The sequence below is a fragment of the Thalassophryne amazonica genome, chromosome 7 (genome assembly GCF_902500255.1).
Source record: "Thalassophryne amazonica chromosome 7, fThaAma1.1, whole genome shotgun sequence".
NCBI lineage: Eukaryota > Metazoa > Chordata > Actinopteri > Batrachoidiformes > Batrachoididae > Thalassophryne > Thalassophryne amazonica.
Genome location: NC_047109.1, coordinates 107,666,880 through 107,683,886, shown reverse-complemented (window position 1 = coordinate 107,683,886; position 17,007 = coordinate 107,666,880). Strand labels below are relative to the sequence as shown.

At 40.2% G+C, this 17,007-nt stretch overlaps 1 protein-coding gene across 1 annotated transcript in view; it reads left to right on the top strand.

Annotated features, from left to right (window-relative positions):
- The window catches only part of LOC117514727 (CUB and sushi domain-containing protein 3-like), an 885,172-nt gene that overhangs the window by 404,097 nt on the left and 464,068 nt on the right, over positions 1–17,007 (top strand). The window contains exons 25-28 of the mRNA XM_034175291.1: positions 97–223; positions 3,246–3,448; positions 6,388–6,579; positions 11,987–12,125. Coding sequence (XP_034031182.1) covers positions 97–223; positions 3,246–3,448; positions 6,388–6,579; positions 11,987–12,125 — 661 coding nt within the window. The remainder of the gene's footprint in view (positions 1–96; positions 224–3,245; positions 3,449–6,387; positions 6,580–11,986; positions 12,126–17,007) is intronic.

Here is a 17,007-nt window from a genome sequence, read left to right as displayed (position 1 = left end):
CTGTTTATTGTGCATGTTTTAATCTTTAAAAATACTTTATATTAGAGGGTTTTCATGCATACTGTCTTTTTTTTACATCTTTGTTTGCAAATGTAGCAGAATGTGGCGGTACTTTCAAGGGCGAGTCTACGGGGCGTATCCTCTCTCCTGGGTATCCTTTCCCCTACGACAACAACCTACGGTGCACCTGGACAATTGAGGTCGACTCTGGCAACATTGTGAGGTAATTCAAGCTGCTGATGAATAACACACATATTTTCATGCATTTGCATGAAAAAAAGCTTTGCCATTGTCTTTGTACAACGCTGAGCCATTTATAATTTTAAAATAAATTGTCATCATTTGGTACATCTTAATTTCATGTTGCAATAATTTATAATAATATGTAATTTTTTTTAAGATTTTGCAGCATACTGGTTTAGAAATCTACAAATAATGGAGCCTTAAAGGGAAAAGCCAAATGTAGACTACTGTAATTGCTGGTGTATAACATGCAGATTCTATGGGCAGTGATAGAATGGGAAAATGTACCTCTCTGTCTCACACACACACACACACACACACACACACACACACACACACACACATATATATATATATATATATATATATATATATATATATATATATATATATATATATATATATATATATATATGTGTGTGTGTGTGTGTGTGTGTGTGTGTGTGTGTTTTGTGTGTTACATCAGTATAACTCACATTTATTTTTCAAATCTCTTGCTCACTGCTTCAAACGACATGTCATCAAGTTTTCTGCTTCCACAAACACTGCCTTAGCGAGCTCAAGGTTAATGTTACTGTACAAACAACAAAGAACTCAAATGTCAACAGCTTCTTCTCACCCCTGAACAGACAGAAACATCAAGAAGGAGCTAAATGCATGCACGTTTAGCTCACTAAATGGAAAGAAACTTGCATTTTTAAAACATTAATAAGTAACCTTAACTTAGTGTAGTCATCCTCCTTCATGTGGTTCAGGCCATCTGACAAAGTGTAAACAAGTAGAGTGCAGCATAGCATGAAGGTTATACCCTCTTTATTCAAATGGTTGATGGTTATTCCCTCTGTTTATTCAAGACCATGGTCTTCTAGTTTGAGAACATGATTTATTATTTTCACTGGTTCTCTTGTTCTGTTGTTCACTTGTACAGATCTTCTTTTCTTCTTCATCTTCTCCTCCTTTGTCTTCTCATTCATGGCAGTTGTCATCCAGCTCAGTTACAAACACTTCCTGCTCCAGATTGTGGATTAAACAGTACCTCATTCAGATCATTATACAGGCAGCTTGTCACATGTGTAAATGGCGTCATCTTGTAGATGTAGATGTTAAGGCAGTGGTTTTTGACTTATAAGTCACAGGACCTGCCAAGCAAGGAAAAAAATGAGAATTTTAGACTGAAAAACAAGGTACATTAACATTTGTATCTCCTTTGCATTGAGGTAGCATTTAGTCTTTGTTGATAGTGTAGACCTTTATATGCTGCACAGCCATTTTCAGATCTCTGCAGAGATGTTCGATCAGATTCACGTCTGGGCTCTGGCTGGGTCACTCAAGGACATTCACAGAGTTGTCCTGAAGCCACTCCTTTGATATCTTGGCTGTGTGCTTAGGGTCACTGTCCTGCTAAAAGATGAACCGTCGCCCCAGTGTGAGGTCAAGAGCGCTCTGGAGCAGGTTTTCATCCAGGATGTTTCTGTACATTTCTGCATTCATCTTTCCCTCAATCCTGACTAGTCTCCCAGTTCCTGCTGCTGAAAAACATCCCCACAGCATAATGCTGCCACCACCACAAACTCCAGGCGGGCTGCCATGTGCCTTTTACTAAGAAGTGGCTTCTGTCTGGCTACTCCCATATAGGTCTGATTGGTGGATTGCTGCAGAGATGGTTGTCCTTCTGGAAAGTTCTTCTCTCTCCACAGAGGAATACTGGAGTTCTGACAGAGTGGCTGTCGGGTTCTTGGTCACATCCCTGACTAAGGCCCTTCTACCCCGATCACTCAGTTTAGATGTTGTTTCTGTACCCTTCCCCAGATTTGTGCCTTGAGACAATCCTGTCTCAGACGTCTACAGTGAATTTCTTTGACTTCATGCTTGGTTTGTGCTCTGACATACACTGTCAACTGTGGGACCTTATATGTAGACAGGTGTGTGTCTTCCAAATCATGTCCAGTCAACTGAATTTACCCCAGGTAGACTCCAGCTAAGCTGTAGACACATCTCAAGGATGATCAGTGGAAACAGGATGCACCTGAGCTCAGGCTGGGGTATTGTGTGTAGAACTTTGAGGGAAAAAAAATGAATTTCATCCATTTTGGAATAAGGCTGTAACATAACAAAATGTGGAAAAAGTGAAGTGCTGTGAATACTTTTTGGATGCACCGTAAATATGCACATGCCACTGTAGGGAAATGCTCCATGATTCCCAACATGTCTAATGATATTAACCACTGTAAAATCTACCATTCAGTATATTCTGCAAATTTGTCCATATTTTCTACAAGGGAGGAAATTGCAGCGAATCTCAGTGCAGTTGAATATAACTGAAGTCATCCTCGCTTTACGTCTTTCAGACGACATAAAAAATTGAGTTTTTATGTGGTGCTACAAGGTTCAGTTTTTATTCGAAAAATGAAAAATTCTCCTCTAAAGTTAGACCTCGTGTAGAGAAACAGCCTGCAGCTGCTCCATTAACAACGAGTGGGAGAGGGACTTTGTAGACACTGTGACAGCACCCATGGGAATGTTCCTGGGACACGGAGGCTTTTTTTTTTTTCCTTTTTTGGTTTTTTTTTGTTGAGAGTGCTTAGTGCTGTTGTGAAATAAAACCTATTTGGACTTCAAGGTTGAATTAAACATGGTTTTATAAAATCAGCCACACATTCAGTGTCAAAAGAGCTGCTCCAGGCTGCTTCTTGATATGATTCCAGAAAAGTGTGTGTTCTTATTTTACACTGTGGTAGAAAATGGGGTGACAGTGTCAAATCAAATAAAATGCCCAGAAGCATCAGGGTGCTGTTCCTCTTGAACTCGCTTTAATCTAGTTTCAGCTTCAGCCTGGTTTGGCACCCATTTTGATTGTGTGATTCATCTTAAGTGTTTTTTTTTTTTCTTCTTCTTCTTTTTGTGCAACTGTACCGCCAAATTATTTGACTTAAACTGACAGAACTGCCTAAAACTTGAAGTAAACCAAAGTGACAGTCTCCTTTGCTTTCTCCTCCTCCCAGTCTCCAGTTTCTTGCATTTGACACGGAGGCGTCCCACGACATCCTGAAGGTGTGGGACGGGCCTCCCGAGAACGAGATGTCCCTGAAGGAAGTGAGCGGCTCGTTGGTGCCTGAGGGGATCCACTCAACTCTCAACGTAGTCACCATTCAGTTTGAGACTGACTTTTACATCACCAAGTCTGGCTTTGCCATCGACTTCTCCAGTGAGTATTTCTGACTATGCAGATGATGTTATGTACAGTCGTCCATCACTCTGAAGCCATCTGCTTCCCTTATTTGGACGTGTGTAAAAGTACATGGATTGTTCATTTACTGTATACTGTTTGTTTACTGCCTCTGCACTGGCAGTGTCTGATACAGATAATAGAATGGTTAAAAATGTATTTTTTATGAAGGTTTATTGTTATTTAAGGCAGTTTTCTGTATATTGGTGACCCACTATAAAAGGAGATGATATTTTTGTTACCTTGTGCACCGCTACATGAACAGGGTATTGTAATCACTGACGTGTCTGCACGTGTGTGAGTTGGTCCAAAAAAATACGAGCTTGATAGGTTTTTGCCGAACTTACTGAAAATGTTACTTGGGTTAGTGTCTCAACATGATTATTTTCCTGCTCTGCCACAAGCTGATTATTTCTTTCATGTGCACTTGGTCAGTCAAGAGCTAACACACACCTGAATGAGCTAATCAGCTTTCTGCAGAGCATGGAGAGATGGAAAATGTGCAGGTTAACTGGTCACTGACAACCAGAGTTGTGAATCACTACTTTCAATGATCCATCTAGGCTTCATGGTTGTTGAGATATACAAAAATGGTGTTCTTCAGACCATGTTTTCTTTGATCTTGATGTTTGACCAAACTACTCCAAAATCTAATCACCTCTAAATATCTATCCAAGTAAGATTTTCACCAAGGTTGAGCCATCCAGGCTTCATGGTTGTTGAGATATACAAAAAAGGCATTTTTCCAGACCATGTTTTCACTGACCTTGACCTTTGGCCAAACAAACTAATTCAAAATCTCATGACCTCTAACTTGATGTCTATCCAAGTAATATTCTCATGAGGTTTGAAGTGCAACCCCTATTCCAATGAAGTTGGGACGTTGTGTAAAATGTAAATAAAAAACAGAATACGATGATTTGCAAATCCTCTTCAACCTATATTCAATTGAATACACCACAAAGACAAGATATTTAATGTTCAAACTGATAAACCTTATTGTTGTTGTGCAAATATTTGCTGATTTTTGGATGTCTGCAACATGTTTCAAAAAAGCTGGGACAGTGGTATGTTTACCACTGTGTGACATCACCTTTCCTTGTAACAACACTCAATAAGCATTTGGGAACTGAGGACACTAATTGTTGAAGCTTTGTAGGTGGAATTCTTTCCCATTCTTGCTTGATGTACGACTTCAGTTGTTCAACAGTCCGGGGTCTCCGTTGTCATATTTTGCGCTTCATAATGCACCAAACATTTTCAGAGGGCGACAGGTCTGGACTGCAGTCAGGCCAGTCTAGTACCTGCACTCTTTTACTACGAAGCCATGCTGTTGTAACACGTGCAGAATGTGGCTTGGCATTGTCTTGCTGAAATGAGCAGGGACGTCCCTGAAAAAGACGTTGCTTGGATGGCAGCATGTGTTGCTCCAAAACCTGGATGTACCTTTCAGCATTGATGGTGCCATCACAGATTTGTAAGTTGCCCATGCCATGGGCACTAACACACCCCATACCATCACAGATGCTGGCTTTTGAACTTTGCACTTGTAACAATCTGGATGATCTTTTGTTCGGAGGACATGACATCTATGATTTCCAAAAACAATTTGAAATGTGGACTCATCAGACCACATCACATTTTTCCACATTGTGTCTGTCTATTTCAAATGAGCTCGGGTCCAGAGAAGGCCGCGGTGTTTCTGGATGTTGTTGATTTTTGGCTTTCGCTTTGCATGGTAGAGTTTTAACTTGCACTTGTGGATGTAGTGACGAACTGTGTTAACTGACAATGGTTTTCTGAAGTATTCCTGAGCCCATGCAGTAAGATCCTTTACACAATGTCAGTTTTTAATGCAGTGCCACCTGAGGGATTGAAGGTCACAGGCATTCAATGTTGTTTTTTGGCCTCGCCGCTTATGTGTAGAAAGTTCTCCAGATTCTTTCAATCTTCTGATTATATTATGGACTGTAGATGATTGAATCCCTAAATTCCTTGCAATTGAACATTGAGAAACATTGTTCTATAACTGTTGGACTATTTACTCACGCAGTTGTTCACAAAGTAATGATCCTCATCTTTGCTTGTGAACGGCTGAGCCTTTTGGGGATGCACCTTTTATCTCCAGTGACAATGACACTCACCTGTTTTCAATGAACCCCTTCACCTGTGGAATGTTCCAAACAGGTTTTCTTTGAGCATTCATCAAATTTCCAAGTCTTTTGTTGCCCCTGCCCCAGCGTTTTTGAAATGTGATGCAGGCATCCATTTCAAAATGAGCAAATATTTGCACAAAAACAAAAAAGTCTCAGTTTGAACATTAAATATCTTGTTTGTGTGGTGTATTCAACTGAATATAGGTTGAAGAGGATTTGCAAATCCTATTCTGTTTTTATTTACATTTCACACAATGTCCCCACTTCATTGGAATTGGGGTTGTAAATCCATTCAGCTGTTTTTGGGGTATCTTATCTACACACACACACACACACACACACACACACACACACACACACACACACACACACACACACACACACACACACACACACACACACACACACACACACACACACACACACACACACACCAGTGAGATTACTTTGCTTCATCGCTTCACCGGTACACAGTAAAAACTCAAACCTGCAATATAAATAACTATGTTAAGACTGTCAGTAAAGTCGATGAAGATGGGACTGTTCTGAGAATCCATCAGATTTTATGAGAGGGTTTTTCGTGGCTCCTGGCTGCTGCACAGCTGTGGTTTACGAAAGCACAATGTAATTTTAACTGCTGAGCTCCCTCTGTTCTGTGCTATAACTGCATTTAAGCAGTTGGAGCTTGACAGCTGCCTCCTGTGTGATACGAACTTCCTGTGTACTGCAAATAACATGCATGTATGTCCATGTGCACTCTAGGCTCTCTTGCAACAGCCTGCAGAGATCCAGGTATTCCTATGAATGGCAGCCGCAACGGTGAAGGGCGGGAGCCCGGTGACTCGGTGACCTTCTCTTGTGATCCGGGATATGAATTGCAGGGGGAGAGCAGAATCACCTGCATCCAAGTGGAAAATAGATACTACTGGCAACCCAGCCCTCCAAGCTGCATCGGTGAGAGAGACACAGATGACATGAGCGTGAGAAGGGAGGATGGGAGAGATATTTGGGTGGAAAAGAGAGCAGGAGGGATGAGGGAGCCGCATCACAGACGATAATTCTTGCCCGCTGATATCTGTCGGACAAACAGTGCGTCAGATATGTTTGAGTCTTTGCCAACCCCTCTGTGGGCAAATCCACTAGGATGTCTTTGGGTTTACAACATGTTGTCTTATTAGAGCTTCACAACTAATTACTTAGCAATGCAATTAGAAATAATTACACAGAGGAGGTTTAAAGAAACCTAAATGTTGTTGAGTTGCTGCCAACTGGTTAAAGAAATGGGCTATTTGTTGGTCGCGTAATGCAATTGCAAGATCACACAACTCGGTGTAATATAAGAACAGAAGAACAAAAGAAGACTGTTAAATAATATATTTTTAAAAAGCTCTTCCTGCATACTTGATCAACGAACATGCCAGCTGTTCAAGCTCACAAATGGCAAATTTCACCTTTCCACCTCTACTTTGGGGACAGCAACATCAGTTCAGTTGTCAAAGGTAATTGCAGTTTTTATAGTTATGATTATTAAAGTCTTCATATATTCCCCTTTTTACTCCCTTATTTACTTGAATATTGTAAACACAGAATTGAAGTTGCAGGTAACATTGGAAACAGTCATCATTACTATAAAACAAACATTAACTCTTCTTCTTCTTTCAGCTGCTCCCATTAGGGGGCGCCACAGCAGATCAGTTGTTTCCATCTCACCCTGTCCTCTGTATCTTCCTCTGTCTCTGTTTCTTCCCTCAGCACATCCATAAACCTCCTCTTTGGCCTCCCTCTTCTCCTCCTGCCTGGTGGCTCCATCCTCAGCATCCTTCTAACTATATACCCTGGGTCCCTCCTCTGCACATGTCCAAACCACCTCAATCTCGCCTCTCTGACTTTGTTTCCAAAAAGTCCCACCTGAGTTGTCCCTCTTATATGTTCATTCCTAATCCTGTTATTACGTAAGATAAAAAATGATTTTAATTCAATTAAAATTAATTTTAATTAATTTCTTTGAATAGAGCCAAATCACAACCCAGATCATCCCAATTCGCTTCATAAGAGCAGGATCCAAAAGAGCAGACCCAACTCATTTGGGTGACCATCCATTCTGGAAACCATAAGAATGTAAAACATAGATGAAAAGCAATACAGAAAACAGGGGAATTGGGAACTGACAGCAATGAAAGGAAAATTTATAAAATAAACAGTAGAATTCAATAAACACACATTCATCTTCAACTGCTTATCCAAGATCTGGTTGCATGGTGCTGGAGCCTATCCCAGCAGTAATTGGGCATGAGGCTGGGTATACCCTGGACAGGAGGCCAGTGGGAATTGATCCCATGACCTTCTCGCTGTGAGGCAACCATGCTAACCACTAATCCACCATGCCGACTCAAAATTCCTGCCCCAAAATTCAATAAAATAAAGTTCAAATATGGGGATAAAGTGCAAATTAATACCACTAAATCAGTATTGTAAAAAAGTATTAAACACCCCAGGATTCCTTTATAATATGGTTTTTGATGCATTTTCCCCTGATAGTACAAGACCAAATTAAAAATTTAAAAATGCTAATTTAAAAAAAAAAATCTTATTTTTCAGACTAAGACAAAAATGGTTACAGCTCAATGTTTGAAGCCACAAAGACAAAAACAATCAGGAATAATAATATATTGATCATCATGATGTCCTTGTAAAAACAAAAGCTTGTTTAATACAACAGAACTCTGTTAATGGTGAAGTACAGTTACAGGGCATGATGGTGCCACAAGCGGTTAGCATGCTTGCCTCCGCAAAAAACAAGGTCCCCAGTTCAAGGCCAGTCATACCCAATTCTCCTTATATACATGTGGAACTGCATCAGGAACAGCATCCTGTGTAAAACATGTACCTAATCAACATAGTAGATCCAGACCAGATCTGCTGTGGTAAAATGAGACAAGCCAAAATAAACCTAAGAAGAGTAGTCACAGATGTTGTTTCAGATAAAATGGCTTCCAGAATCTTCTGCATCTTCTTGAAATGAGTTTTTGATTGTTGATACACTGAATCTTCTGTTAAAAGTTTCCTAATAAGCATGTTGTTCTACCCTCTGCAAACAGAAACCACTCTATCGTCTGTAAGCAAAGGAGAACTGGTGACCAGAAAAAAAAGTAATTTCTTTTAACACCATACTAATATAATCGCAATGTCACCAAGTCATCCAGAGGCATACATGTTTAACTTATGGTTCAAATTTTAACCACTCATTTTAGAGAAGTTATTTAAAATTATTGTCATGTCTGAAGTTTATAAAGTGAAAATATCAGATATATGTTTTCGTTTTAAAGTAATGTGCTAATTTTTAAGGTTTTGTGAGCACATGCTGTGCCAGGCAGCAATGCATTATGGGTAGCATAAGGTAATTTCAGACGTTCACGACAGGACAAATGCATTTCAGACACTCTGTTCAGGGTCCACAGATAACAGCATTAACCTCTAGTGCCTAAAACTCTCGTGAATATATTCTCTGGGTTTATAGACGTTATAGACGGAATTTTGTTTGACAATTTTTCAAGGTCGCTACTGCCATCTACTGGCCAGGAGTGTTCATGGCAGTATTAAACGTCTTGGTACATGGCTGCTCTCAAAGTGTTGATATTGTCCATTGTCCAGGCGCTTTTTGTGTGCATATATTTGTTAACTTTGTATTCTAAAACTACGGTTAGAAGTAATTCCGACTCCTTATCGGTCCACACGAACGATGTTGGCGCCATGTTTTTAGTTTTTGTGGAAGTGACGACAAGAGAATAAGGCTCCTGATTGGATAGAATTTTAATCAGTACTGCCACCCAAAGGTTTGGCAGACTAATTACAACACATTTATACGGTTCGATGTGGATGGATTTTTTTTTTAAATGACATAGTGTGGATGAAGTTTTTTCCCCAAACTGAAAGGGTAAGATATTCGGTTTTACAAATACCCGACAATGTGTGTATATGGCCTTATGTCTGTGAAAGGCACTATATAAATAAATTTACTTACTTACTTACTAATATTGAGTGCACGTTTTACAACATCATAAAAGTTTTAAAACATGCAATTGCGATGACACTTCCAGAGCTCCGTAAAAATGCCTGTTTTTACAAATAAAAATGGAATATTTTACAAAAGCACATTTATCTTTAAACCAACACATGACACACGTCACATTAACGTGTTGGTTTACATAATGGATTACTGAACCAATCACTGTTTAGCACTTTTACCCAGAATGCTTTGCGGTCTGTGTTTGTTACAAAACCTCAGAATTAGTGCCTTATTCAACATTAAAAGATATATGTTATATTTTAACTTTGTACAAATGACAGAATTGACATTAATGGAGTTATTCTATCAGTATTTTCAAAAAACCATAAGTTAGTATGACTTTATTTTTCAAGACCTCCGCCTGACCGGAGTGTTGAAATTGATAGAGAGCTGGCCTTATGGCTGTGCGTGTGCCTCTGTTGTGAGAGCGCTGTTGTAAACAGGTGTTTCCAGCAGGGACAGAATGTTGAAAGAAAAATGATTATGATTAGTAAAGAGTTGCTTTAGTGGGTCCTCTCAGGATTTTTCTGTGCTGCTTCCTGCAGGGGGCAGTATGGTCTTAGATCTTTCACCGCTTTTGATGTTTTCAAAAGTGATCGTGTTAAAAATCAATTTTAGCTCTTTAGTAACTGCAAATATCCCATAGACAACACTGGAGTTTATCGGTTATCTGTAACTTCCGATACATTTTTGGGTGGTTTATCGGTTTATCTTTATCAAAGATAACTTTTCAGTTATCTTATTATCTGTTATCAAAGTTAATTTTTTGGTTATCTGTGCCCACCACTGATCGTCTGTCTCAGTTTCACAAACCTACCATTGCTGTATTTCTCAAAATTAATTAGACTCATCTCCGAAAACAATGTATTCAAAGTAAAGAGCAGATTGGAAACAAAACTGTGATGAGACCCGGTATTGGCCCTGATACTGGTGCCGAGATAAGGAAAAACCATTTCAGTATCTATACATCGCTTATTGCATTTAACAAGAATATTGGAGAAACTGATCGTCTGCTATAATCATGAACTTTGTTGAATTTTGTTGACCAATAACTAATAACTGAAGATGTTAATTTTAAGGGAGTGTTAAGGTAATCTGTTGTTTTCATTGTTTTTATCAGAATTTTTTTGTTTTGTTTTCCATTCAACAAAACAAACAGTTTATACAAAATTTATATATATATATATATATATATCATAATACAGGAGGTGGTAAGTCAGACTGAGTGCACAAGTGCCAATCGCATTTCTAAATGTCCTTCAAGTGCACATCCGTCTTTTTAATAGGGTGGAGGAGAGGTCCGGTCCGATATAGTCCAAAAATGGGCACCATGTTCTGCAAGATAATGTAGATCAGTTCTGTTCTGTTCAGTTTCAAATGCAGTATAAGCTAAAGCAGAAATTAACTATACAACTGCCCATACCACCATAGAGTCAGTTCTTCCAGTAGCTGTGTAATAATAAAAAATGGAAGCATTTTTTCTAATTCTCTGCTTTGCAAAGCCTGATTCTCAGTGTTGCCTCACTTTTATGTTGAAACCCTCTTCTATAGATAACCACTTCTGCTGTCCACTATTTTATTGTCAGCCTCTTTCGAAGCTGAATTCAGCTTACTGAACAACGTCAGATTATAGTCCCTCCCTCGCAGGTTACTGCTCCTGCTCGTAAGGCTCATGAGTCGTGACCACAGTTTGGGGGGAAAAAAGAAAAACCGACTGCCAGATTATACAGAAAGAGGAAAAAAACAGACGACAACATGAACTTACCAACTGAAAGCTGTTTAGCAGACGTGTCTCACCTTTTCGTCTTTGTAAATAAGTAGTGAAGGTCTGGCTGGACGGTTGGCAAAGCGCAGTAAGAACTGGAATACATTATAATAAATCCGTGGAACGAGGGCGCATAAATGCGACCGAAGGGAGAGTCTCCGGCTGTAATGGCTGCACACGAGACAAAACGTATGCAGAGTCATGATTTAAATGGTGAGGACCATAACACACAAGGGATGAAATATGGGGATGACAGTTTTTAAGGTTTTTGTGATTTTTGTGAGAAGAAGCAGTAGTTTCCACTACATCCCAGCTCTGACTGTGCCCTCGATGTTTCTGATGAAAGTCCTTTTTTTTTTCTTTTCTTTTCTTTTTGTTCATTTGATTTAATGATTTTGGGCGCAGTCATTGTTGGATAAAACTGAATTCAGCTGAGCTGAAGATGTTTTGCAGCTGCATGTCTCCTTGTTACCAGCCTTTTCATTAATTGTGCATCTTTCTCACTGATGTTTTTGTTTTCATCTCTCAAGCGCCTTGTGGTGGGAATGTGACAGGATCGTCAGGATTCATCCTCTCGCCTAACTACCCGCATCCCTACCCACACAGCAAAGACTGTGACTGGCTTATTGCAGTCCACTCAGATTATGTCATTTCCTTGGCTTTCATCAGGTGAGAAGGCATCCCACATTTGATCTGTTTGAATGTTTGAATAAATGTTTTCACAACGGCTAATTTGATCATCGATGCACTTTAAGCATTTTCAGCGTGGTATTTTGGCACTTTTTATTTTTTGCAAGTCAGTGTGTTATTTAACGCACTATAGATAAATATAAATGAAAGGTTTCTGCTGGATTTACACTGTATGATTTAAAAAAATGACTGGAGACACTGCTGTTATTTAAAGTTCTACTATACATTTGATTTATTAATTTTTTCAAAATTCATGGTGCATTTGATGGAAACTGGAAATACAAAATTTCACACTTACAACTATGAAAAATACATCTACTAAAGCTATGATAAAATGATAAACCTTTGGCAAACCAAGTAAAATCATAACTGCAACTAATGATATGGTTAACAACTGACACCACAGAGTTGTGTTTTGTCATATATGTGTCTAGCAGATATCCTGCAAAACATTTACAACCCCAATTCCAGTGAAGTTGGGACGTTGTGTGAAATGTAAATAAAAACAGAATACAATGATTTGCAAATCCTCTTCAACCTATATTCAATTGAATACACCACAAAAACAAGATATTTAATGTTCAAACTGATAAACTTTATTGTTTTTGTGCAAAAATATTTGATCATTTTGAAATAGATGCCTGCAACATGTTTCAAAAAAGCTGGGGCAGGGGCAACAAAAGACTGGGAAACTTGATGAATGCTCAAACAGCACCTGTTTGGAACATCGATCCCTCAGGCGGCACTGCATTAAAATCCAACATCATTGTGTAAAGGATCTTACCGCGTGGGCTCAGGAACACTTCAGAAAACCATTGTCAGTTAACACAGTTCGTCGCTACATCTACAAGTGCAAGTTAAAACTCTACCATGCAAAGTGAAAGCCAAACAACAACAACATCCAGAAACACCACCGCCTTCTCTGGGCCTGAGCTCATTTGAAATGGACAGACGCAAAGTGGAAAAGTGTGCTGTGGTCTGATGAGTCCACATTTCAAATTGTTTTTGGAAATCATGGACGCCATGTCCTCCGGACAAAAGAGGAAACAGATCTTCCAGATTGTTAACAGCGCAAAATTCAAAAGCCAGCATCTGTGATGGTATGGGGTGTGTTAGTGCCCATGGCACGGACAGCTTACACATCTGTGATGGCACCATCAATGCTGAAAGGTACATCCAGGGTTTGAAGCAACACATGCTGCTATCCAAGCAACGTCTTTTTCGGGGACATCCCTGCTTATTTCAGCAAGACAATGCCAAGCCACATTCTGCACGTGTTACAACAACGTGGCTTCGTAGTACAAGAGTGCAGGTACTCGACTGGCCTGCCTGCAGTCCAGACATGCCCATTGAAAATGTTTGGCGCCTTATGAAGCGCAAAATGCGACAACAGAGACCCCGGACTGTTGAACAACTAACGTCGTACATCAAGCAAGAATGGGAAAGAATTCCACCTACAAAGCTTCAACAATTAGTGTCCTCAGTTCCCAAACGCTTTTTGAGTGTTGTTAGAAGGAAAGGTGATGTAACACAGAGGTAAACATACCACTGTCCCAGCTTTTTTGAAACGTGTTGCAGGCATCCATTTCAAAATGAGCAAATATTTGCACAAAAACAATAAAGTCTATCAGTTTGAACATTAAATATCTTGTCTTTGTGGTGTATTCAGTTGAATATAGGTTGAAGAGGATTTGCAAATCATTGTATTCTGTTTTTATTTACATTTTACACAACGTTCCAACTTCATTGGAATTGGGGTTGAATGTAAAATACGTCCATTGTTCTTCTATTGGGATCTCTGGTGGCCAATGCTTGTTATTTGTGTCCGACTGTCGATCGTTGTCTTTCTGTTTCCACTTTATGTTGCTCAAGGATCAATGTTAACCATGGCCACTGGCCACAAAAAGTTGCTCTGTAGCCACTGAATGTCCTAGGTAGGTGGCCCATTGTAACCACCATGTTCCAAACCTTCATAAATTCAGTGGTCAACACTTATACCCCTGTCCCACTTAAGGCTGAATGCCATCCGAATGAAAGTTCGGCCCACATTCCAGAAGTGTTGAAGTGCATTCGTGAATGTTGGACAGCATTCTGAGGGCAGTCTAAACAGTTGGGCACATTCTTGCGCCACCCGAATGTTTTGCACATGTGTAAAAATATCGATCTGTGGTCAGGGGGAGTCCGGCTGCAATCTGATTGCAATCTGAATATTCGTACGGCATGAAAAGGACATTCAAAGCATTCTGATCACATTCGAGGGGTGGTTCGAAATGATCCGCCATTTTGGATGCTGATCGATTGTCGCTACTGTGCCTGAACGCACCACAAGCGCATCTCGAGTGCTGCTGGATTATATTTGCTCCACCCGCAATCGTCAACATGCATTTGTCATATTCTCACTGCAATTTGAGAGCTGTTTGGGTGATCCTATATGCGCATGGCGTGTGCACAAATCATTCGGGGTGGGTCTCACCGCAGTCTGAGTAGTCGGACAGTTGTTTGCCAAAATTCTTATTCGCTCCCAGATGTGGCACGAATTATGGCTTTTTTTGACATTCTGCCTGGGTTGGCTTGGTTCTTGGATGCTTGGCTGCACACCTTGCAGCTATGAGATGTGACTGAAAAGTTTTGGTCCTGACCCAGAAAAAGCAGGGTGTGGTTCTCCAGGATAAAACCTTCTATAAGAATAGTATTAAAGTTCTGCAGTGTCTCTGGAAAAAGTGTGTGGACTCACATGGGGATTATGTTAAAAAAATAAACATAATAATAAATAATACATTAACTCAGTTGTGTTTTCTTCTTGGTCAGTCTCAAAAGGTTTTAAACACCCCTCATATATGACCCAGTGATACAAACGACATGAAATTGCTTCAGTTTAAGAAAATAAATAATTGCATATTTTTATTCTGTTGGCAATGTGTCATTTATTGATATTTCACAGCTAAGGGCCCCTTCAGACATAACACGAAAGACACAGAAACTGCAGGAAAAAAAAATCTGCGAACTAAACATGAAATGGGGAACCACGAAACATTCCACCTACCATCATGAGGGACGCACGGTTGCACAGACATGGACGACACACCGGCGAGTGTGCATGAACACAGTGCGAGCAGCTGGAATGTGTTGCACCATATTGCGCCTCTTTTGTGGAAAAAAATAAAAACAAGCTGGAACGTGTTGCACTACATCGCGCTTCTGCTGTGAAGAAGAAAAAAACCCACACACCATAAAATAACCCCACATTTTATTGAATCCCTCTTATCGACCGGACAATACAAGTATGAACCGTCTGCTCCTCTGTAGATGACCCATGGTGACAGATGTACAGTCATGATATGACATGAATGAAGCAGTGCCCTCTCATTATGTCCAGGAGAGGTGGGCGATACCTGGAATTTTGGTATTGATCCGATACCAAGTAAATACAGGCCCAGTATCACTGATATCGATACCGATACCGATACTTTTTCATATTTAAGCTTCATAGATCCAAAGGATCCAAAAGACCTAGAATAGAATTTCACCAAACATTGTAAGTGACAACAAAATACATTATCACAATCAGCATTTTTGTTTAAAAAATATCACTCAGCACAACTTAAAAAAAAAAATCTCCTGAGGTAGAGGGCTGACTCGAGGAGAGCGCCAAGTGGGCGGGCCAGGCTGAGCCTACCTGCATGGCTGTTGGCTGGTGCCGCTAAGCCACGTAATGGCGCAACAACAAAAGACCAGAGGGGGGAGGGTGCACTGCTCTGTGTTGTGTGACACAGCGCAGCGCTGCCCTTACAGACAGAGAGTAGACTTTCATGAATCTACGTGTGCAGCAGTCAGTGCGTGCGGGAGAGAAAAAGCTTGAGTATCGAGCTTTTTACATGAGGATCGTTCAATATCAATACCGGCGTTGGTATCGATATTAACGATATTAGGATCGATCCGCCCACCTCTAATGTCCAGCTGGCTATATAAATAATTAATACAAACACCGGGAGAACATGCAAACTCCACACAGACCTTCTTGCTGCGAGGTAACAGTGCGAATCACTAAGCCACTGTGCTGCCCGTTCATACCTTCACGTCTGTGGTCCAGGAGTTTACAAGATGAAGCTTTTCATCAACCTGTGAAATATTTGTCAGCTACCTGAAACAGAATGAAGTCAGATCTCAGTGGATGATGTGCTGTTCCTCAGGGTGTTCTGTGGAACTGCTTGTTGTCTCTGGTGGAACCACCAGCTATAACATGGTGGCACTGGATGCCGGTGACCTTGCGCGTTAAGCAGACAGGACTCCACTCTGACTCCATGTGTGTCGAGAGATAGCGGGAAAAACAGACAATTCTAGATTAGTCAAGCGTACCGAAACCAGATTTTAAGGTGAATTGTGTTTGGCAGCCAGAGCTGTGGTTTGAGTGAAACTCATTTCCTATGCTGAATGATACACTCTCAGCTTTACATTATTTACTGCAAACTAACATGTACCAGCCGACTAGCGGACGACGCCTGGGGTCTTCTCTCGCCACTAGGCCTACTCCTGACTGATGCACACAGTTTTTAAAAGCATATCTGGAAAAGCTGGACAGTAAGGGCATTTCATCTTTCTGCACTCTCATCCATTTTACCTCTTCATGTGGTGACGGAGAAAGAGTCAGATCATCTCTTTTAAGATGATGTTCTTCAAAACAAACATCTACTTAATGGCGTTTGCACGACGCTGGCAACTCTCAGTCAAACACCAAATGGAAGGATGGAGTTATGATTTCAAATTGGAGTTGCCTTGATCCAACGCAAATGTAATTATCTTCTGAGCTATTTACATTTTTGTCATAAACCAAACTCATTATTTTGAAAACAAATGCACGTCT